General features: G+C 41.2%; 1 protein-coding gene across 2 annotated transcripts in view; it reads left to right on the top strand.

Moving 5' to 3' along the window:
* MBOAT1 (membrane bound O-acyltransferase domain containing 1) overlaps positions 1-24,808 on the top strand; it is a 110,591-nt gene that overhangs the window by 39,425 nt on the left and 46,358 nt on the right. For both annotated transcript variants that reach the window (XM_059940687.1, XM_059940686.1), the window contains exons 2-4: positions 17,325-17,470; positions 18,357-18,434; positions 22,168-22,263. In XM_059940687.1, the coding sequence (XP_059796670.1) occupies positions 17,325-17,470; positions 18,357-18,434; positions 22,168-22,263 (320 nt within the window). The remainder of the gene's footprint in view (positions 1-17,324; positions 17,471-18,356; positions 18,435-22,167; positions 22,264-24,808) is intronic.

The following is a 24,808-nucleotide window of genomic DNA, read 5'->3' as shown; positions in this document are numbered from 1 at the left end:
AGGAATTTAAAAATAGTAACTAAATTTTTGCTTTGAAAATTCCTCTCCATAATTGGCTACTTGGTATTATTTTTATTCAGCGTGGATCCCATGAGTGGAACTGTTTTCAAGTACTCTTGACCCCCCAGTGTTGCACACAGCAGGGCACCTGGTGCTGTGCATGACACCAGGAGGGGCCGCCTGGAGGTGACCGGTGTGGCCGCGCTACACACCCTTCTATAGATTGGTGGCCTGGGCACCTGGACACGTGATACTTTTTTTTCCCTATTTCTCCCTCAGATGTTTTAATTTTCCTCTTTTGAGCATACTAAACAGCATGAACCGTATTATGAGGCTCAGTTTTTTTTGTTTTTTTGTTTTTTTTTAAATAATCTGCTATCTCTTTTTTTTTTAAAGATAGTATTCATCTTTTTTCTTTTTTTAAAAATTTATTTATTTATTTATTTATTTATGGCTGTGTTGGGTCTTTGTTTCTGTGCGAGGGCTTTCTCTAGTTGTGGCAAGTGGGGGCCACTCTTCATCGCGGCGCGCAGGCCTCTCACTATCGCGGCCTCTCTTGTTGCGGAACACAGGCTCCAGACGCGCAGGCTCAGTAGTTGTGGCTCACGGGCCCAGTTGCTCCGCGGCATGTGGGATCTTCCCAGACCAGGGCTCGAACCCGTGTCCCCTGCATTGGCAGGCGGATTCTCAACCACTGCACCACCAGGGAAGCCCTGAGGCTCAGTTTTTATCTAAGAACAAGTACGTCCTTACCATCTGGAAGAGGTGGTCCACTGACATCCATGTACATTGTGTATATGCGTATACACACACACACACACACACACACACACACACACACACGTCTTTCTTGGACCGCGATGGCTCTGGAGGGCACCACAAGCATTGCAATTAGTGCCATCACAGATTTGTGCTATCGTTTCCAAGGTTCCTTCAAACCCTTTGTTTTTTGTAAAACATGCAGATCTCTGCAGAGGTCCTGACGGTTATTATGAGTCCCGTTTTTCATTTGAGTCTGCAGAGGCCCCAGTAAGTGGCTGGCCCCAGGTTCCTGGGACAGGTAGCCTGTGGAGCTTGGTCCACAGGATGGAGAGAGAGCTGCTCCCCGGCCCCCCCCCCCACCCCCTGCCCCCCCAGCCTGGTGCATACTGTGATGTGTAGGACTGGTTGGTCCCTTGGGCTTTGAGAAGAGGTGGGTGGAGTGTGAGAACATCAGGGGAGATTGACCTTTGCCTTTCAACTCTAGAGACAAAAGAAGTCAGCAGTCTTCCAGTCAGCAAAGCCTGGGTGTCATTTTGCCTTTACTCACATAGCTGTGACCTGCCGTAAAGCCAAGAAGGGAGACGGACTAGTTAGAGTCATTCTTTGGAGCCACCAGTTGTGGGCACCACTGAGTGATACCTGTTGTGGCTGTCTTAGTATCTCTCCTTTCTTTCCTAGGTTTTCTTTAGCTTTCTTTTTTATGCCTTTTCTCATTCATTCATTTATTCTACAGAGATTAAATGCTTATCATGTGCCAGGTACTGTGCTAGGTGCCAGGGATCCAAAGAGTAATAAGCCACTAGGTTTCTGTCCGTGAGACCCTCACATTCTATTCGAAAAATAGACTGTATCTAGAGTTTCAATTGTTTACACTATTCTGCCAATTCTAGGACCTCATCTGAGTTTTAGAGCAGTCTTGTAAGAAGCAGCAGTTAAACCATATCCTTTTTGTCTTTTCCCTTCTTGTTTATTTCCCTTCCCCAACATTTTTGTCTTTCTCCTTTCTCTGTACTTTAAACCCAGTATTCCTAAATGTTTACTGGCACCGCCTAGTTCTTCATGTAATACTCAGATTTAAAGATTTGTCCGATTTCTGGTCTGTCTCTTCTAAGTCAAACAGAATTTTTAATCTCTTTTGTGTCCTCCTACTTATGAACAGCCAAATGTATTCTGACTTTATTTCAGGTATTTTCCAAAATGAGTCATTAATCATTTCTGATGAAATGTTTCCATTCAGTTGTGGTGTCTTTTAAAAACCAGTTTGAATCTCTATGATTATGTTATGGAATTTTAAGATTTAAATCCTGGATTAACTTTCAGAAGTTTTTTTCTTGTATGGGAACAGAGGTCTAGAAAATACCGGTTTCTATTACTCAGAGACCACAAAATTCCAGTTTTGTGTGACATGGAGGAGAACTTGCCTTTTCTTCATAGAGTCCATCCAGGAAGCTAAACCGTGTTCATACATTTCTACACTTTTGGCCTTTTTTCCCATATGTTTTTGTGCATCCTATCATACTGAAATGTTTATTAAATACACGATTGATGATCTGTAGATCTACACCAAGGTGTTATATACATATATATGTATATGTGTGTATACATACACACACATATTTTACATTTAAGTGTTTGCAGGACTTTTCACTGTAGTTCTGGGAATTTACTTTTCTTGGAACAAGAGAACGGTATTTGCTAACTACAGATTTGGAAAGGCAAGCAAGCTGATTTCACATTCTGTTTGGTTTAAAGAGCAAAAGTTGAGAAAGCAAGGCAGCAGATCCTCTGATTTTCAGGTAGAGTGTCGGAAAATTGAGGCATCCCTAGGAATCAGTTTCTCATAGCAGTTTATACCACAGCATATTTATTATCTTCTCTTTTGTTTTCCTTCTGTTCAAGAATGTATAAGGATCCTCTGCTGTTAGCAGTGCTGCTGGGGTTGGATTGATGGGGTTAACTGTAATGTTTACTGTTGAAGTTGGGAGGAAGCATTAGATTGGAAAGAGATCGTTGTGTTCGGTTTGTATTAATTTCCTCTAAATATATGCACATGAAATAACATTGATCATTTAAAAAAGTGACACCTGTGTGTATCTCAAAGAAGAACACTTCTGATGACGTCACCCGTGGCTCCAAAACAGTCCATCCTTGCACATCAGCTTTTTAGTAAATGTTTTCTGAATGCCTGGTAGAGGCCTGGAACTGTATTCCTTACAGAATAAAGAGTAAGCATGGCCTTCAGAGCCCTTTAGTACTTATTCTCTGCTCTGCCTTTCCTTTACCTACCTTTTCTTATCCCCCTAATGTGCTGACTAACCTCCTTTGCTCCTGAGCCTTTCATTCATTCATTCATTCATTCCAATATTGAGAACCCAATATATAGCAGGCTCTATGGATACACTGATCAAAAGGATAGACCTGACCTCTGCCTTCTTAAAGCTATTGCCCAGGTAATGAGATCATTACAACACAGTGCGAAAAGTGCTGTGACTGCAGAAGCTTGGGTGCTGGGGAGCAGCAGAAGGGAAGACTTCCTGTAGGAGGTGACTTCTAAGCTGCAATTAGAAGGATGGAGGAGGAGGGGAGGGAAGGGTGGGCATGGTCAGAGGCTGGGAGATTAGTTAAATGGCTTTTGAAGTTGTCCAGGTGAAATGAACGATGGCCTGAATTAAGGTAGATGTAGCGAGGGAAGCAAATGGATTTAAGAGAGACTTAGGAGGTAGAATTGATATAGTGAGGAGATTGATTCCATTTATGGGATTTAAGAGAGAGGTACAGTTCTCTGATTTCTGGCCTGAATAATTGGATGGTTGAAGGGCCCACCCTTAGATAAGAGGCCTGGCAAAAAGGGCTAGGTGAAGTGGAAGATGTTGAGCTGTTATGGACCTTGTGAAATTTAGGTGTCTGTGGTTTATCCAAGTGAGGATTCCAGTAGGCACGGGGGTGTATGCCTGGGAATTTAGGAGAGACATCTGGGTTGCAGAAAAAGATCTGGAAGTCATCGGCTGGTAATTGGAGGCACAGGAGTAAGAGAGATCCTTTGGCATATATTGGCAATAACTCGGCATGGGAAGCGATGCTGGCCTGGGATGGCCCCCAGAGGGCACCGTCTTAGCAGGGGTGGGCGGCAGGGGAGCAGCTCTCAAAGGAGAGGGGTAAGGAGTGATCAGAAGGTAAAGACAACCGAGGGAATGTCAGGGAGTCAAGAAGAAAGAGCACAGGATAATGCACTGTGTCAGATGTTGCTGAGAGCTCATGGCAGGCAAAGACTGGGTAAGGTTCATTGACTTCAGCAAACAAGGAGATGGTTGGTGACTTGGTCAGAGTAGTTGTTTTGGAGTGTTAGGGATATGTCGTGATTTATGGCATGAAGGGGAGGTTAAGAAATAGAGTCTGATTTTAGGGGTTCTTTGTAATTAAATTTAAAAAGTACAAATCCTTCACCCAGTCCCTCCCTATGACTCTATAGGTGGGAGAATTAATAAGCACCAAAGAAACGTTTGCTTACTACTTGAAAATTTTTTTTAACCTGTAGTTGGTCATTTGTTTCCTGCCTTTGAAAACGGTTGTCTTGTTTCCTGTTGAGTAGGCTAAGGTTTTTTTTTGTTTGTTCGTTTGTTTCTTTAAAAAGGGATACACAGTTCCTTTGACTCTTAGTCCAAATTGGAGTTTCCCTTTTATTATAAACATATTTTAGAGAAGGTGATTACATAATAGAAACTGGAAATAGCTTAGTACTTAGGGACAGGCAGAATCACAGATACTCCTATTTTGTTGTTCCCTGGTTGTACAATGGCCACTAGGCCTTGGGTCTGTCCACTCTTGGAATTGTGGCATTTGTGTTGCATCCCGTCTGGCTCCCCAAGAGCTCTGTTTTATAAAAGCTAAAAGGTGATATGTTTTATTTTCAACTTAAAACTGAATTAAAATTAATTCTGTGTCGAGACTTTTGAGAATTTCATAACAGTCTGAGATAATTGGTCACACCCTAGGGTGTTGCATAAGAAAATATAGCCCTGGTTCTGCATTTTCCCTTGTCCCCAAAGATCTCACTCACAGTATCATCTTAAATAGTAAGTAATATTATGGGTGATGGGAAAGCACATCCATCTGTGGAAGGCCCTTTCTTTGGAGTGGTAAAGTTTTTACTTAAGTCCACCAGGGAAGAAATTGTTCAGGTCAGGTTTTTTGTTTAGGAGGCAGTGATAGGTTGTTGGGGAAAGAGGTGATTTGGGAGTCTGTTTTCCTCTCTCTCGTTAAATAAACCTTATTTAACCTCTCCATTTTACCCACTGGGGAAACACTGATGATATTTGTACATACTGCCTCCCTAGGGACATGAAATAACCAAATACAGTGCGTGTGTGTGTGTGTGTGTGTGTGCGTGCGTGCGTGTGTGTGTGCGTGTGTGTGTGTGTGTGTCTAGTTACTTTTTTTTATAAGATGACATTATAGTATCATAGTGTGATTGATTCATGCTCCATTCCGGTTGGGCTTATGTTTATTGATTAATTCTACTATTTCAGATTGGTAATGTCTAAGAACTGTTAAATAATGAGGAGATTTTTTTAAATGTTAGAGTAATGAATGTGGCCTCTTTAAAGTACTCAGTTGAATCTCACTTGGGAGAGAAGATGGATGAATTGCATTTTTACATTTAGGACAGCTGCTGACCATATAGGAGCTTATTATGCATTTGGTAGGCCATAAGTGATGGGGGGGACGTTCATCATTTATATGCTTTTTACTAAAGGATGTGCAGAGAAATTGATCAACTCTAATTAGTAATTTGAGCTTTTCTTCTTGTTACTGTGTTGGGTAAACAGCTTGATGGGGAAAGAAAGATAATATTTAGCACACTTTGAGCATTTCATGCTAGACAGGCACCCTGCTCATCACTTTACATGTATTAACTCATTTAATTCTATGAGAGTAGCTATATTATTATCCTCATTTTACAGAAGAATTGGAGTACAGGTTAGATAACTAGCTAAAGTTGTACAGCTAGGAGGTAAGTTAGGGTGGGATTCAATCCTCGGTAGTCTGGCTCCAGAGCCTGGACTCTTATCTCTGTACTCTGCTAGCTCTCATTACAGTGTGCCCTCCTTTGTCTGCAGATCTGAAGTTGGTTGAATCCGTGGATAGAACCTGAGGATAAGGAGGGCCAACAGTCCACAGATTTTGGTATCTGCTAGGGTCTTAGAACCAATCCCCACAGATACTGAGGGACCCTGTACTGTTGATTAAATCTGAGTGCTTAATTGATCTGCATCACTCCCTTTTTACTATAATGAAAATGTTAATCCAGTGGCTAATAAATTCACTGGCCAAAGGCCAATAATAAATGAAAAGATGCTCAACCAGTAGTCAGGAAAATGCAAATTGAAATTAATATACTACCAGTTCTCTACCTGATCGGAAAGATTAAACAGATTCATAGCATCTGCTGCAGGCAAGGGTGTGGGGAAAGGACACATGCTCATATGTAGCTGGCGGGAGGGCCAGCAGTTATTACAAAACTGCTTAAACTTTTAGAGAAAGTAACCAGGTCATATTTATTGAAATTTTAAATAAATATTCTGTTTGATCGAACTCCTAGGAATTTATCTTAGAGACATAAAATCACCAGTACATAAGGATGTATGTACAAGGATTTTTTTTTTTTTATGGTGCTATTTGTAATGGTCCCAAACTGGAAACCACTTGGCAGTTGGAGGATGCTTGCATAAATTATGTCACATGCATAATATTGGCGTTTTGGGAAACTAATCAACAAAACCCTTTTCTTCCTCTCCTAGATGTGGAACCAATTAGGAAATAAGACCCAAGAGACAGCCAGAGGGAGATCAAAATATTATCTTTATTAGTGATAAAGCTGATTGACCAAAAGTTTCCTGTTTCTTTACCCTTGAATGAGAAAGACTTATGCCCCCAACTACTGGTACTGATGGGAGAAGGGCAGCAGGGCAGGGAGCACAGAGCAGAGAATGTCCTTGTCTAAATGTAGACTGGCCCCCAAAGACAGAAGTCCCAGGGGGCTGAACCAGGCATGCCCAGTGTCTCCTCTGCGATTCACCAGTTGGCTAAGTCATTCTTCCCTCACTGGGGAGGAGGAAGCAAGGGGTCAGGGTGGACAGAAGGTGGAAATTCTCCTTTTGTATTTTCCCTCCTAGGGAATGGAGTGGAAATTATTTTGTCCTTATGGAAATCTACAAAGTGGGGAGTGTTCCCGTCTCCCCCAACACGTATTTTGGAATATCATGCAGCTTTTTACTTTTTAAAGTATAAACTAGCTCAATGTGAGCAGACTTGGAAGATGTCTATGATATTTTGTTAGTGAAAAATTGATTTGCAGGCAATTTTTATACCGTGATTATATTCAAAGGAGAAACCGTGTATATGGGTATATTTTTGCAAATAGAAAAAAGTATTTAAAAACATACTGTAGTTTGCTAAGAAGAACGGTGGAGAGTGTGTGTGGAAGGTTGGCAGTGGGGAAACTGAGCTTTTTCCCTGCACGTCTCTGTATTTGTTCATTTGTTCAAATGAGCAATTATTAATTTTATAAGAAAATGAAATGTATATTTGAAAGTTGCTACCATATATATATTTTTTTCAGATTACTTTTCCATTATAGGTTGTTACAGGATACTGAATATTGTTCCCTGTGTTGTACAGTAACTATGAGCTAGATCTTAAAATTTCTTATCACAAGAAAAAAAAGTTGTAACTGTGTGTGGTGATGGCTGTTAACTAGAATTACTGTATTGATCATTTACAATACATGCAAATATCAAATCATTGTGTTGTACACCTGAAACTAATATAATGTGATATGTCAGTTGTATCTCAATAAAAAAAAGAAAAGATTATAAAGTCATCTGCAGACGTTGCACATGCTTGTTCAGTGGTGTTTTCTACAGCAGCCTGTTTCCCCTCCCCTCTTTGGCGGTCCAGGGATCCTTCCTCAGAACTTATTTCTAGATGGGCCTGTCTGACCCCCTGCACCCTGTTTTATTTCCATCCCACACCCAAGGCTGGTGGGGAATTTTGGGAAGGTGTGCTGGCCTCCTTAGTTCTTGTCCCAGTCTGATTCTCGGTGACTGTGTGACCCAGGCTGAGTGAGTGGGCATCTCTGGGCTCCACTTTCCTTATCCGGAAAATGAGATGTTGGAATTACATGCGAAGATTGAACTAATTGAATCATTCTGGGGTGGCTGAGTGGAGGGACTCTGGACCCAGTATCCCCAAGTTTAAATTCCAGTGTTGCCACTTACCAGGTGTGTGATTTTTGGGAAAATTTCTTAACCTCTCTGTGACTTACAGACAGAAGGACTTAGAGCAGTGCTGGGATATAGTAAGCACCCTAAATACTAGCTATTATTATTATTATTATTAATAAGATTTTAACTGGCTAACAATGGAATTCATTCTAATGGCGAAATGATATCTCCAGAGGATGTGGGTGACAGCGTGCTTGTGGACAAGGTTTTTCAGGATTCCTCAAGGAGTCCTGAATTCTCTCAAGTCTTCCCTGCACAGAGGTATCTCCAGGCGAGGAGGGGGCCCCAGCTTACGCTGAGACACAACATCCCTCACAGTTTGGTTTGGGTCTTGCTAACTTCCCACCTGCAGGAGCAAGGAAAATGAGGTCTGTTTCATACCATGTCTCTGAATAGAGGATTTTTATTGGGAAGTGTTAGAGGTTGAACTGTGTTCCTGCAAAATCCAGATATTGAAGTCCTAACCCCCAGTATCTCAGAACATGACTGTATTTGGAGATAGTGTCTTTAAAGAGGTAACTAAGTTAAATGAGGTCATTTGGGTAGGTCCTAATCCAATGACGGATGTCCTTATAAAAAAGAGGAAATTTGGTGACAGACACGGACAGAGGGAAGACCCTCTGGGAGGGAGAAGACGGCTGTCTACAAGCCAAGGAGAGAGGCCTCAGAAGAAAACAACCCTGCCGACATCTTGAATTCAGAGCCTCCAGAATTGTGAGATAATAAAGTTCTGTTGTTTAAGCCCCCCAGTCTGTGGTACTTTGATATGGCAGCCTGAGGAAATTAATCCAGGCAGCTACTAAATTCTCCCTGTGACAGTATTTCTGGGGAGAATGTTTGAAGTTGAGGGGAAGCAGTACAATGTAATGAGTGAGGACTCAGGGCAGGTTTTAAACCCTGGCTGTGTCACTCACTAGCTTTGTGAATTCAGCCTTTGTTTTTCCTTCTCCTACTGTGTAAAGTGGGAGTAAGCTACTTCATAAAGTTGTGAAGCTGAAATTACATCATTTATGTAAAGTTTATCACTGTGCCCAACACTTGGTAAGCACTCAAAAAAAAAAAGGCATTTATTGTTATGATGAGACAGAATATCAACTAGAAGTTTGTGTGGTTATACATTACACACATTGATTATCAGTCTTAAATCATATTTGTTCATCTACAAGCTTGGAAAACACTGGCTTATTACAGATTTGAAAGCATTTCTTGCTGGCATTCCAAGGAGTTTAGATTTAAAGTATAACAAGGATGTCTTTGAAAGTGCAAAGTAGCTAAAGAGTATGGGACAGCCACTTTTTGTTCTGTGGTACAGAAGGGAATAGCATTTTTCATACTTTCCTGGGCCACACGCATTTGTAGGAGGCGGTGCACAAAAAGCACTGTTTGTGGAGGAGGGACAGCCCGCCTTTAAATAAGGAATTGCTTAATTAGATTGGTTTTGTCTTGGAACATATAAGGCAGCATTGCTGAGAAGAGCATTCCAGGCCTGGACAGTTGCCTCCGTCTCATTGGTGAACCTCTGGTAAATCACTGTAGCAGGGAAATCATTTTGGACTGTTAATCTTTGCTGTTTGTTAAAAATAGCCTGCTTGCATCTCTTCATTAGGAAGAAGGCAATGTTTTGTGCTCCTGGCAAAGTTTGGTTTTTTTGGGAAGCATATGAAGGCCACGGAACAGAAATCCCCAAGAAATGCCTTTCTAGCAGCACATGAGAGCAGAAAGATTGAAAACTTACACTGGAAAATTGCAGCTCAGTGTGACTGGGCTTTGGTGAAATAAGAAGTCAAACCCTTGGGTACGTGACTTTGAAATCTTGCGAGAGCAGTGAAAATTGAGCTCTTGCTGAATCCAAGTTATGTTGGATAAAAACAGCTGTGCTCTACTGCTTCCTTCTGTAGAAAGGCCCACATAATTGTTTAATTGTGGAGGGCATATTGTCGGAGATCACGAATAAAAGTGCAGCTTTCTTTCCTGCTCTAGAGGGAGGGCATCAGTAAAAAAATAAAAACTTGGCACACCTTCCTTTTTTTTTTTTAATTTTAATTTTTTTACTAAGGCAAAAACAAAATAATTTTGTAATTTTAGAGGTCTAGTTAGTAACAAAGTTGTCCCATAAAAGTTTATAAATATACAATTGAAATATGCAAAACAATTTACATGTTTTAAATGAAAATACAGTGGTCTGTGCTATTGACAGAATGTAATATTCATATATGAGTTTAAATAGTAGAATGGAACTTGAAAATAACTTGCCGCTTGGCATGTTTATTTCAAAATAGTAAAATTTAAGAAATGGAAAAGAGGTTTTAAAAGTGATTTTTTAAAATTAAATAGTGCATCCAGTATAGCATTACTAGAACAAATATGTTTATAAGTACATTTATTCATGTAGTTTCTAATACTAAAAGTAAAAACTTGACTCTTTGACTACTGTGCAGAGTGATATCGAGAATTAACACTTTCCTTTTAAATGTGAAGAGTTTATTAAGTGTAAAGGTACCTATTTTCATCTTCTCTGGCCATGCACATCACGGTTACTCCTGACATTTTGCTGCCTGTAAAAAGGGCGTTTTTCTTTAAGGTGAAACTTTTTACAAGTTGACTTCTATTTATGCCTAACTCCTCCCTAAACTTTATTTACAGTAGGTGCCAATAAATGCAACCCTGAGGATAGAGTAGAATTAAATAAGAATTGTTGTGAGTTTCTTAGAGTGCCCTGATTGTGTGTAGGGTGTGTGTGTGTGTGTGTGTATGTGTGTATGAGAAATTCATTATGGAAATTATATTATGAGTTGAAAAAAAATTTACAAAGAATTTGCCTGGATTCCTGTCATGTTGATAAAACAGCCATATTAAATTTTACATGTTATCTTTGCCTTTTTCCATATGCCATTATTGTTTTTTATTTTAAACATGGTTGTACATGTCCATACAGTTTTATATTCTGCTTTTTATTAGTTACAACAAATGTTTTTCATTTCATTATAGGTGCTTTGTAATGCCCATTTTAATACTATTATACTGAACGGGTTTACCATTAATTACTATCCCTCTATTATCCTATATGTAGGTAGATTTTGCTTTATTTTGTCTTGTAAATAATGCCTTGACATTTTTTCAGCATTAAGCTTTTTATCAACCGATGAATACATTTCCAGGAATTGGTCAAAAGTATGACTTGTAGCAAATACTACCATATTCCTTTTGAAAAGGATTATAGTGCAAGGTGCATCCTTTGTTTTATATGTTAACCAGCGTCTTTACTAATTGTTGAACTTTTAGGTTCCTTCTTCTTGCTACTAGAAATAATACTGAGGTGTACTTTTTTTGTGTGTAAAAATTTGGTGCACATTTCTAATAGAGGTAATAACAGTGGGTTTAAAATTTACAGCCACAGACAGATACGCAAAAATGGAACTTTTAAAATTTCTCCCTGCTAAACTTAATTTACCTTTCAAGCTAAATTGCCAGTTTTAGGCAGCTCACCTCCCATTTAAGGCTGTAAAGGTTCGTCTCCCTCTGCACCTGGGAATGAGAAGCAGACCTTCCCCCTGGCCTTGGCAGGCATTGGGTTCCCGTGCCATTGGAACCTTGCTGGCCTCTGCTCAAGAGGAGCCCATCTTGTGGTCCTCGGGAGTGCTTCTCTACAGGGCTGGCCATCTCCCCGGGCTGCATTCTGAGAAGCTGGGCAACCCTCTCTTCTTCTGTGATAACCTGCATCCTTCCTCCAGGCTTCTCTAGGGATTCCATCCATTTCGATGGTCTGAGCATCTTTGCTCTTACCCTTTTGTCCCCATGTCTAAGTGCTAGTCCTGCCCCACGGAATCCCTCCTTCAGATCCCTGGCCAAACTCTTTTATCAACTTTTGTGCCGAAAAATAGCTCTTATATCATTAAGAGCTTTTCTTCCCTCTAGGATTATGGTAGAAACTCCAATGCTTTAAATTCTTCAGTTTTGCTCCTGATCTGTGAAGATAAGCTTTCAGGATTAAAAAGGAAAAAGAGATCTTTCCTAAATTTCTGGAGACTGCTTTGACTTTCAGATTTACCTCTGCTTTAGGTTTAGAAGACTCTAATCAGGAACTGGAAAACCCAGGGGTTGACTCTTTCGTCCTAGGCTGCATTGCCTCTCCCTGTGGAAGAAAGGGTACGTGGAAGACTCAGGCAGCTGCCTGAATGATGGGTGGCAAAGGGCATCAGTCCAAGAGCAGCAGGGAGGAGACTGGGGAAGCCGATTCTTAACAGCCCAACAGTGGTGACCGCATATTGAGTTTAATCTGTGCACAATTTGTGTGTTAACTTAGTGGATATAGAATAATATTAATAGCAAGTGCCTGTCAGTGCCAGGACTGTTTCCAGTGATTTTCTACATTAACTTCTTTAGCCCTCAAAACAATCTGAGAAGTAGTAATACTGTTACTGCCTCCATCACATGAACCAGGAGCCAAGACGAAGTGAGCTTTGTAGCTCTTCAACCAGTAAGTGGTGAAGCTGGGTCTTGCAGCCCAGTAGTCTGCCTCTGCTGGTAACCGCTGGTTCTGTTGCTGGTCATGGGCTGGGAGGCCACAAGTACTTAATTTGATTATTATTGACGGGAAATCCTTTTCTCTTGCATTTGTTATAATTTGGTTCTCTTCTTTCAGGAGTTTGATCATTTCATAAAAGGTGGTTCTTTTCCTGTTTAGGAAGGCATCATCCCTTTATTGTTTTGGTTTTTTTTTCTATACTTACGTATATACCCTCACTAACTTAGCTGTTTCTCTGATGTGGATAAAGAGACTTCCGTTTCAACTACTTGGAATCACTAGGGTTTAAACTCTGTATCATCTCGGGCCAGTGATTTGCTTTCCAGAGTTGTGTAGTTTTAAAAACCTGTTTATTAGGGAAAAGGGCAAAAATATGTGAAAGTGGAGAGATGAGTAGAGTGAACTTTTCATGTGCCCAGCCCTCAGCCTCAACAGTTTGAAGCTCATGGCCAATCTTGTTTCATCTATGCCAGGAGTTCTTAACCTTGGCACTACTGACATTTTGGACTGGAAAATTCTTTGTGTGGGAGGCTGCCCTGTGCCTTGCAGGATGTTTAGCAGTATCCCTGGCCTCTACCTACTAGATGCCGGTAGCCCCAACCCCCCACCCCCTTTCTGATTATGACAACCAAAAGTGTCCCCTGGGGAGCAGTTCATCCCTAGCTGAGGACCACGGATCTATGCTCACTCCACTCTTCCCATCCCCTCAAGATTGTTTGGAAGTAGATCCCATACATTAAATCAAACCCATTTTGGGATATATTTTTAAAATATAATGTCTCCAATTTTGTTAGTCCATTAGAGAGGAAGGGAACAAAGATCTAAGTATGTTCCTATACAAATTGTTGTCACGGCAGCTAGCCACTCTTGGCTGCAGAGATGGTCATAGTTCCTACCAGCTACCAGTATTGATATGAACTAGGAAACACAAAGAAATTGGTATTGTGCTCCAGCCTGTACATTTTTAAAAACCGTAGTAAAATATACATAATGTAAAATTTTCCATTTTACCCATTTTTAAGCATATAGCGCAGTTCAGTGGCATTAAGTACATTCACGTTGTTATGAAACCATGACCACCATCCATCTCTCCACTCCTCAGTCCCTGGCAACCACTATTCTACTTTCAGTCTTGATGAATTTTACTCTTCTAGGTACCTCATATAAGTGGAATTAGATATTTGTCCTTCTGTGTCTGGATGATTTCACTTAGCATAATATCTTCAAGGTTCATCCATGTTGAAGCATGTGTCAGAATTTTCCCCATTTTAAGGCTGAATAATATTCCACTGTATGTATATATACCACATTTTGTTTATCCCTTCAACTGTTTATAGACATTTGGGTTGTTTCCACATTTTGGCTATTGTGGTTAATACTGCTATAAACATGGTGGGCAAATATGTCTTCAAGACCCTGCTTTCAGTTCTTTTGGGTATATACTCAGGAGTGGAATTGCCGGATTGTATGTAATTATATTTTTAATTTTTTGAAGAACCACTGTTTTCCATGGCAGCTGCACCATTTTACATTCCCACCAGCAGTGCACAAGGGTTCTAATTTCTCCACATCCTTGCCAATGCTCATTATTTTGTCTTTAAAATAATTACCATCCTAATGGTGTGAAGTGGTGTCTACTTGTGGTTCAGCCCGTACCTTTTAAGATGTACCTCTGGTAATTGAAAAGCAATTCTGCGAGAACCAAGTGCTGCTATTGTGTATTTCTACTTTTACCTTGGAACAGTTTGCCCTGAACCCTCAGCTAGCCATCTGTGACTTACTCCTGGGAAGAGGCTGGGGGAGTGTGTTGTGTTTGTATATAGGGGCAGGCTTTTAATCCTTATTGAAGTGTTGCATTTGCGCATTTACCATGAACAGTTAAGGGAAAAGATTCTGGTTAGATATGTATGGAATCAGAGACCATTAGAGCTGGAAGAGGCATTAGAGACCAGTTCATAAAAGGAAATTGAAACCCAGAGCATGTAAAGCTCCTCTTCTTTTTTTTAAAAATTATTAGCACCTTTAATTAATTAATTAATTAATTATTTATTTATTTTGGTTGTGTTGGGTCTTCGTTTCTGTGCGAGGGCTTCCTCTAGTTGCGGCAAGCGGGGGCCACTCTTCATCGCGGTGCGCGGGCCTCTCACTATCGCGGCCTCTCTTGTTGCGGAGCACAGGCTCCAGACGCGCAGGCTCAGTAGTTGTGGCTCACGGGCCTAGTTGCTCTGCGGCATGTGGAATCTTCCCAGACCAGGGCTCGAACCTGTGTCCCCTGCATTGGCAGGCAGATTCTCAACCACTGCGCCACCAGGGAAGCCCCAAGTTGGCTTTTTAGTGTCAGGACTAGGGCATTCAGTTGGTTACATATGACATTATGGTGACTAAATAATGGCAGTTTGCTTCAATGGCTAAGTGAGTCTTCTCTTTCTCCTTTTCAATTGCTGGGGTGACAAGATTAGATGTAGTTTTCCCACAGTGAGGCCCTCTCTTCCTTGGAGATAGGTTTGAAGGGGTCTTGAAGACGACCAGCCCAGCTCAGGAGACCTGAGGAGCCCTGGGTTGGCTGAGTGATGGCAGTCAGGCTTTGATCACTCTTAAATCTCTTCCACTTCATCCTTGCCTCAAGCTTGCACGGTCCCACCTCCCTGTCCTGTATTTGTGTTTTTCATTCTGGGAAAGCCCAGCTCCTAATGGGTGCCTCTGTAGGTCTCTCTCTTTATACTTCTAGTCTAGGAGGTCGCCATCCTGCCTGCATATTAGAATCACCTGAACACTTTGAAAAGGCCTGACGACAGGCCAGATAAATCAGAATGGTTGAGGATAGGACCCAGGCATTATTTTTTAATTTTTTAATGTTCGTAACATCCCTCAATTTTCACCTGTTTCAACAGTTTTCCTGATTGTCTGCCTGAATCTCATCCCTCCTTAAGCATGAACTTCTTGTCATTTACTTCGGATCTAAAGGCACACAATGTTAATGTTACTTTACAATTACTTGTAGGTTATTTGTGTTCTCTTGCCAGTTAGATTATAAACTCCTGAAGGCAGGGATCATGCCTTTTTTCTCCTCTGTCCTATTGGCTCTCAAACTTGAGTGTGCATCACAATCACTTGGGGGGCCTGATAAAACACAGATTGCTGGGCGCACTCTGGGAATGTCTCATTTAGTAGGTCTGGGCGGGGCCGGAGAGTGTGCGTTTCTAACAAGTTTCCAGGTGATCCTGCTACTGCTGGTCTGGAGACCATACTCTTGAGAACTGCTGCTCTAGCCCCTGAACCATTCTTCACGTACAAGGATGCTCAGTAATTACTGGCCAGCCAAAAAGAATGGAGCAAATTTCCCCTTGCTTGCTCTTCTGAGTAACTATGTTCTGCTCTCGCCGTGGGCTGGTCTGCAGGCTGAGAGAATGAAAGAACGTGTGACTGATCGTCTACAAATAATCATAACTTTGACTTTCTAGTTGCCAATTCCTTTACATTCTGAACCTTGCTAAGACAGTTATTTTTCTATTTGTGTATATGTGTGTGTGTGTGTGTGTATGTGTGTTGTTGGTTGTGCATTTAGGCTATAAAGAAATATGACCACATCATGCAGGATAGGATCCCCGTTCACCTCCTGTCTTTGAAGGTAGAAATTGAGCATGGGCAGTAGTAGGAATAAGTTTTTGGAAAGACTGGTGAAGAGTGATCTCCAAATAGAGGGGAAACTCAGCACAGTCAACTTTAAAAACAAAAAATTCTCTGAAAGTGTTATTTTCTATGAATTGTAAGGAGTTTAAAGTATTCTTGTTATTGGGAAAACAAATGAGCTTGGGTGGAGCTGACGTTGGCTACTTCCAGCCCTACCTTGGAGCAAACCCTGATGAATTTCACTAACAGCCGCAGTTTTTTGTAGCATGAAAAACTCTCGAGGCTGAAGTTGAGGGTTTATTCAGATACTCATATCCTCCGTCCGTTCTAAAAGCAAATTGATACCGAAGTTTTCATTCTGAATACTCTGAAAAGCTTAAACTGCTTTTCCAATGTTAATTAATGGTTAAACCACTTAATGTATTTTGGTTTTGTGTTAAATCAGCTGATCTTTTCTAAGGGTATTGGGGAATTATTTTAGTTTCTTTTAGGTAAAATATTTTTGAGAGAGAGATCACTGAGATTTTTCTAAGGAGATGTGGTGCCTATTTTGCATAACTGGATAGTTTTGGTGTTGAAAGTTCAATGCAGGGCTGGTTCTTACTTTGTGGGTCTTTAGTGGTGCACCTTGGATTTGAGCAATGTTCTTGCTTATTTCCTGTTAATTTAAAATGAGAAAAATTAGACTCAGAAAACAGCTGATGATTGTTTTGGAGAAGCATTTGTTTTCTGAGGTACCAATGAGGGAAGCCTCATGGATTTGATTCATCTGCATCTCGAGAAGAACATAACGCTGGGTGGTGGGGGAGGGGAAGACACCCAGCAAAGTGATCTCACAGTCTGATAAGGCCCCTTCCAATAGAAAGTCTCCGGTTTGTTGGTGGGAAAGCAGCTTTGGCTAGTCTCAGAGATTGGAGAAGAAAGTTTTGGGTTTGTCACTTCTTACACCAGATGAGGGTATGGTTATCTTTTCAGTCTCTCGCACCTCCTCCAAACGAATGCTCTACTGAGGAAAACATCCAAGTCTGAGATGCACCTTGACGTAGAATCTGAAAGAAGTAGGGAAAACTCACACACAGGCCAAACAGTAAAAGTCCCAATTCTCTCTTTTTTTTCCCATACAGGTGAATTTTGTGACATGCCAGCTCTTTGCTTTGTTTGCTGCTTTCTGGTTCCGCAGCTACTTGAGTCCTGGTAAAACCAGTCCTGATGTCCGGCATGCGTTTGCCACCATTTTTGGCATCTATTTTGTCATCTTTTGTTTTGGCTGGTGAGTATGAGCCTCTTGAATTCTAATATTTATCATTTGGTTTTGTAGCGATATTCTTGGCATTTCCCAGGCACTAAGGAAAAAAAAATGATATTTACTCATATTCTAAAATGTTGGGGATGTTGAGAAATCTCCATTTACTGTAAGAAACTGGAACCAATAAACGGACTCTATTAGAAATCAATTCAGTGAACTTTTCTTAAAATTAAGACTTCTGCTGATCTCACCCTGGGTCATGTAAATGGAATGTTCTAAGGTTTAATTTTCCCAACGAGGGACCTTTCCTAACTGTTGTAGATATTGGTGTTTTTCTTGCATCACTGCTAGAGATACTGGTGTTAATCCTGCATTTAGAGTAGAACAATAGTTTTCGTGCTGGTGTTAGGGAATGTGTCATTCTTTAACAGAGAAAGCCTGTGGTCTAAGACTTTCTCTACTAGGAAAGCTGGGCAAATCCCTTGGGAGGGGTACTTCTTGGGGAAGAAGTTTTAGGAATGAATATTTCTAGAAGTACAACTTAAGGGAATTTGTGACTTTGTTCAGGGTAGTAGATTATGGCTCTTCCTCCTTCAATGAAAATTTGAGAAAGGATGATGAGTATTTTGGTATCTGGGGCAGCTCAGTTTTGGTCTTGATACTTTAAAATTGAAAGAAAGAACTCTCTTCACTGCAGTTGGCAGACTATGTCATGCCTTCCTAGTGTCATACAGTATCTTAATTACACAGAACGAAAATACTTGATTTATTTTCTCCTACATAAACATGGGGTAACTGATCACTTGCTTTTTTGTGGGAGTGGAGGTGGAGGTGCAGTGTGGGTGGCCAAGAGGTATGTTAATATGAAATATATTCAGTGTTTCCCTTTCCTCCCCATGATGTTCTACAGGTACTCTGTGCATCTTTTTGTGCTGGTGTTAATGTGCTATGGAATCATGGTCACTGCAAGCGCATCCAATGTTCACAGGTAAGACCCTGGGAATGAATGATGCAAGGTGAGGCTTTTCATGATCTTTGAAATATATTTCTAGGATGAAGGGATGCCCTCCCCATTTGCCACATGTGGCGTATCCTAAGTGCTCTGGGATATCAGAAAGGAGGGATGGGAAACCTTAAATGCTAGGAGTCTTCAGAGAAAGCTTTACGGAAAAAAAGTGTGATGTGAATTGGGACTCAGGTGAAAGAGAGTTTGTCAGAATTAGGCAGCCTCATTTGTGATAGCACCAACCTGGAAGCAACCCAGATGGTCACACTCTGGAATACTACTCAGCAATAGAAAAGAATGAATGATTGCTACACACAATGCCATGGATCAATCTCAAAATCAGTATGCTGAATGAAGGAGGACCCACAAATTCTGTTCTCAAAAATGCAAGCTAATCTGTAGTGACAGAAATCAGATCAGAGGTAACCAGGGGTGAGATGGCTCAGGAAGACGTGAAAGGAACCACAAGAGGCATGAAGCAACCTGGGGGGTGATGGATATGTCTGTTATCTTGAACTTGGCTGAGGTTTTCTGAGTATGAAATAGGTCAAAAATTTTGTATACTTTACATATGTCCAATAAGTGTTAAAAAAAAAAAAGGAAGAAATATTCTTACTATGCTATTTTGACTTCAAAGTGCAGATGTAATCTAATTCTCCTTTGAAGGCTACATGCTTGAACAATCCAGGGAGATACCTGGAATAGCTGTTTTGCACTGTCTCTGTTTCCCATGGTCTTTCTGAAACCTCAGAAATAATTCAGCCTCTCAGTAACACTGGAATGGAAGCTCTGTGGGAACAAAGACTTTTCTCTCCTGTTCACTGTTATAGCCTCAGAGCCTAGAACAATACCTGGCACAAATAAAGGCTCAATAAATATTTATGGAATGACTGAATATACTTGAAAAGAGCTTCACCCTTCTATGGCTTCCTTTCTGATGGCTTCTCTTAAAAAGCAGATGCCTTATTTCAGCCTCAGAAAGTTCTTTGATTAATAAGACTATTAGCACAATTGTTTTCCTTCTTAAAAGTACTGTAATTTAATTTTTGAGTGTATAATCTTGTAATTACTTCCAATAAATTTCTGATTTGTAAGGGAAAATATTTTTGCCTGCTTTTAACTTGGATAGTCATTCAACTTTGTATTCAAAGGAGCTCTGGAAATTTGAATTCTAATCATCTCTCTTCTAAGTGCCCTCCTTGAAAGGGATAGAGTCATTCCTTCAGAAGGGAAATAGGAAATCCGTATTTCTATAATTTGGTACGAAAGGGTTTTGGAAATGCTTTGTATTATGACAAAATGCTTTTTTCACTGAGAGGTAAAGATGCCTGGCTTTTCCTGCACTTGATGTTGGAAGCAATTAAATGATTTATAAAAGTGTTGTTGCATCTCTAGAACACATTTCCAACTACCTTACCAGTTGTAATTTGTCAGCTTTCCCCACACTTGTGTGATGTTGGTGAGGTGCGGTCTGTTTTGCAGAGGGTCAAGCTGCATTTCCAGGTTCTCTGTGTTAGTCTCCGGCCAGGAGTGGAATCTTCCAGCTTTGGCAGAGACCTTTACAGACAGGCTCTGTTTCCCCAAAATAATGTTGTGGTAGCAGAGAGCCATGTCATAAGACCGCAAAGAAAAAAATGCCAGAACAAGTTCTTCCCCTCTTTCGTTGCTTGTGTGGTTGCCAATACTGCAGAAATAGGGAGTGGTTCACATTTCCCGATGGATAGAAGTTGTTTCCTATTGCCTCTGGGAAAGAAAACGAAGCTGGAGTCAGGAAACCTGGCTCTTTCCAGCAGTGTGGGTTTGGAAAAGCCAGGCAGCTTCTTTGCATGTCAGGTTTCCTGCCTATGAAATGTAGGGTTTGTGGTGGTTTGAGCTTAAGTTCTCTTCAAGACCAGGATTTCTGGGTTCTTTGTGAATTGTTTTCCTCTTCCTTTCACCGAGTTATGAGTCCTGTCCTATGCATAGCTGGGAATAGGAGGGGACAGTTAATATTTGCAGCTATGTGGAACTAACCCATTTCAGGACTGATTGTTGTTATTCAGGATTTATCTAGAGAGTTCTTGGGGTACCGTTTCTGTTTCCTTCCCAAGCCAGTCTGTTGGGCAGAAATCACAGGTGGTCACTTACCTCATATGAACCAACTGGAACAGAATATAGTATCTCCTGGGATGGAAGGCCTCATGTGGGAACTTGGTGATGCAGTTTCCAATTTTGGAGTACTTGCTTGGTGCCAGGTGCTAGGCTGAGCACTCATAAATATATTATGTTTCATTATTTTGCTCTATAGACTCTTATTTAGTATATCACTTAATATACTATTACACTTAATATTTCCTATCATTATTGCTAATATATTCTTTCTAGCACAACTCTATAGGATACAGATTTTTTTCCTGAGATGGAGAAAAATGAAAGCTCAGAGTTGGGGAAATAGATCCATACGTATGATTTTAACATTATAATTATATGTGTTAGCATGTAGCACTAGAGAAATACAGGCAGTGGAGCAGTGAATTGTGTTGCGAGTGGGGGTGGGATGGATAGAGCAAGACCATGCCAGGTGACGTTGGAGCTGAGCGTCATCAGATAGTTAGTTTCCAGATAGACCATAGGGGGGAGCAAAGAGTTGCAGGCAGAGGAAGGAGAAAGATTCCTGGCCTGAAAATGCAGGATGTAATTGTGGAAAGGGAGCAGTCCACTGTGCTTTAACACAGGGTGGACATGGAACGTGGCTGGAGATGAGTCCAGAAGGAAAAGTAGAGCTTAGCACGCGAAGCACCTTGGATACTGTGTTCAGGAGTTTTGATGTGATTAGATAGTGGGATCCACTGGAGACTTTTAAGACCAGTAACATTCATTTATTGTTTGTTCACTCAACACACAGTAGGTGGCAGTGGTGAATGAAACACACATGACCATCCTTGCTTTCATGGAGCTTTCAGGCTTGTAAGGGAGACGGTAGTTAATCAGATTATCACCTATCTTTATGTGTACAAGTTGATGAATGTTCTGAATGGCGTGTGTGTGTGTGTGTGCATTGGGGGTTTATACTATAGGATGGTCAGGACCAGTCTCTGAAGGAGACCGGGAAGTGAACATGAGTAGGAGGTAATTGAAGCCTCAGGCATCAGCAGGGAGGGTCCTAAGCAGACCACTGGGAATGCTAACACCTAAGGAGTCGATGGAGGAAGATGAGCTGAGCAAGAGCCTTGGAAGAATTGACCAGAGAGCTGGGAAGGAAACAAGGAGAATGGAAGCCAAGAGAACAAAGTGTTTCGGGAAGGGAGTGGTTGGCAGTATGATGATGGTTTGTATTTTAGGAAGATCATTGTGTAAACAGGATGGTTTGTGAAGAGGAGAATCTGAGCGAAGGACCTTACAGGCCAGCGGTTCCCAGCTCTGGCTGCACGTTGGGATTATACCTGCTAGGTGCACCCCATCCCAATGAAATCAGAGTATCTGGGGGTGGGGCCCGGTGCTCCCCAGGTGATTCCATTATGCTGCCATAGTTGAGAACTACTACAGTGGTCCAGGTGAGAAAAGATGAAGGGCTCAGAGCAGTGGGTGTGAAAGTGAGGAGAGGGGATGGGCTGGGATGGAGAGGGACCAGATAGGACTTTGTGACTAATTGCGTGTGGAGGGTGAGGGAGAGAAAGAAGAGAAAGTTGATTGAGTGGGTGCACAACAATCTGATCCTCTGTGTTTTTGGTTCCAGATACTCCTTTTTTGTAGCGATGGGCTACCTTACGATATGCCACATCAGCCGAATATACATCTTCCACTATGGCATTCTCACTACAGATTTTTCTGGGTGAGTATCTTAATTTGTGTGGGGACAGTTGGACTGCTGACTCAGTCCAGCAGCCCCTTGACTGCTGAGTCCCTTGACTCGGTCCCTTGGGGTCTGTAAAGATCAAGTATGCACGTAAGAGTCATCGGCAGCTCATTCAATCAGTTGGTAAGACTCTGCTAATGAGGTTGAGGTTGAAGATTTGATTGCTCTGTAGGACGGTGAGCTCTGCTGTGTTGTTAGGCAGGGGTCGCAAACTATGGCCCATGGGCTATATATCTGTCCGGCCACCCGTTTTTGTAGTTACACTGGAACATACCCAGGCACTTACTCATTTATGTGTTGCCTCTGGCTGCTTTTGCACTACAGTGGTAGAGCTGAGTAGTTATGACAGAAATTATATGACCCACAAAAGCCAAAATGTTTACAATCTTGCTCTCTACAGGAAAAGTCTGCCAACCCCTATTCTAAGGCCCTTAACACAGAGTTGGTGTTTATCTCTTACTGGTTAATAATACAAAATTCTTCCATACTAGCTGATGAATAGCTGCTACCCTGAGCCCCTTGAGTGCCCCCTGGCTGCCCTGGCCCCCTCCCCAGATCCCCCAGACTTCCAGCGATGAGAAGGGCAATGCCTGGCACAGCAGGGGTCTCCATACTTCTTCTAAAAATTTTGTCTGTTACCATAGCCTTAACCTGGGGGCCACCCCTCTCCTGATTGGTCCCTGGGTGAAGACGACGGTGGATCAGTGAAAATTCTGTTGCTCTGTTGGTATTCGTTTAGGAACAACTTTTTATGAATCTTGTGGAATGGGTACTAAAGCAGAGCTACTCCTCATGACACATTGTATATTATCCACGTTACTTCCTTAGGAGTTTGGTTCTGGTCTCCACAGGCAGCCTGGAGTCAGGGAGAGCCCGGGTTCTCCTCTCCAGTTGAATTGCCTTTCATTGGATGAGTTGGTAGAGAATAGTCAATGAAATAAAGAGCTACAAATTACTGCCCATTGGTGTGAACTTTGCAAGTTGTGCAACTGTCCCACTGTGAAGAGGCTTCGGAAGGCAAAGTGTTGTTTGGGACACAAAAACTGTTGCATTGGGATTTCCATGACCGTAGTTTGGTCTAAGACTGGCTTTTTGGGCATCGGTTCCTCTTACCCTCGGTCCTTTCAGTTTTACCTTTTTCTCTTTGAATTGCCTCCTTTCTTTATTTCTTTCCTCCCAGATTGTAGGGCATAATTTTTCAATTTTTTTGAAACATGTTCACAAACTTCTTTACTTTTTAACAATGTGTATTGCTAACAAAATATGGAAAATATGGCAGCAACAAAGATAACAATATAGTCGTGAAGTTATAGCATTAAAAGTAATTTGATTTTATTTTTAACAATAACATACATGTGTCCTTTAGAGGATTAATTGTAATCCCTTGATTTTTTTTAATATATTTTTTAACATCTTTATTGGAGTATAATTGCTTTACAATGGTGTGTTAGTTTCTGCTGTATAACAAAGTAAACCAGCTGTACATATACATACATCCCCATATCTCCTCCCTCTTGCATCTCCCTCCCACCCTCCCTATCCCACCCATCTAGGTGGTCACAAAGCACCGAGCTGATCTCCCTGTGCTATGTGGCTGCTTCCCACTAGCTATCTATTTTACATTTGGTAGTGTATATATGTCCATGCCACTCTCTCACTTCGTTCCAGCTTACCTTTCCCCCTCCCCGTGTCCTCAAGTCCATTCTCTACCTCTGCGTCTTTATTCCTGTCCTGCCCCTAGGTTCTTCAGAACTTTTTTTTTTTTTTTTTAGATTCCATATATATGTGTTAGCATATGGTATTTGTTTTTCTCTTTCTGACTTACTTCACTCTGTATGACAGTCTCTAGGTCCATGCACCTCACTGCAAATAACTCAATTTCATTTCTTTTTATGGCTGAGTAATATTCCATTGTATATATGTGCCACATCTTCTTTATCCATTCATCTGTCGATGGACACTTAGCTTGCTTCCATGTCCTGGCTATTGTAAATAGAGCTGCAATGAACATTGTGGTACATGACTATTTTTGAATTATGGTCTTCTCAAGGTATATGCCCAGTAGTGAGATTGCTGGGTCATATGGTAGTTCTATTTTTAGTTTTTTGAGGAACCTCCATACTGTTCTCCATAGTGGCTGTATCAATTTATATTCCCACCAACAGTGCAAGAGGGTTCCGTTTTCTCCACACCCTCTCCAGCATTTCTTGTTTGTAGATTTTTTGATGATGGCCATTCTGACTGGTGTGAAGTGATACCTCATTGTAGTTTTGATTTGCATTTCTCTAATGATTAGTGATGTTGAGCATCGTTTCATGTGATTGTTGCCAATCTGTATATCTTCTTTGGAGAAATGTCTGTTTAGGTCTTCTGCCCATTTTTGGATTGGGTTGTTTGTTTTTTTGATATTGAGCTGCATGAGCTGCTTGTATATTTTGGAGATTAATCCTTTGTCAATTGCTTCATTTATAAAGATATTCTCCCATTCTGAGGGTTGTCTTTTTGTCTTATTTATGGTTTC

This window comes from Balaenoptera ricei, chromosome 11 (genome assembly GCF_028023285.1).
Source record: "Balaenoptera ricei isolate mBalRic1 chromosome 11, mBalRic1.hap2, whole genome shotgun sequence".
Taxonomy (NCBI): Eukaryota; Metazoa; Chordata; class Mammalia; order Artiodactyla; family Balaenopteridae; genus Balaenoptera; species Balaenoptera ricei.
Note: the sequence above shows the minus strand (reverse complement) of the source record. Positions and strands in the feature narration are given on the sequence as shown.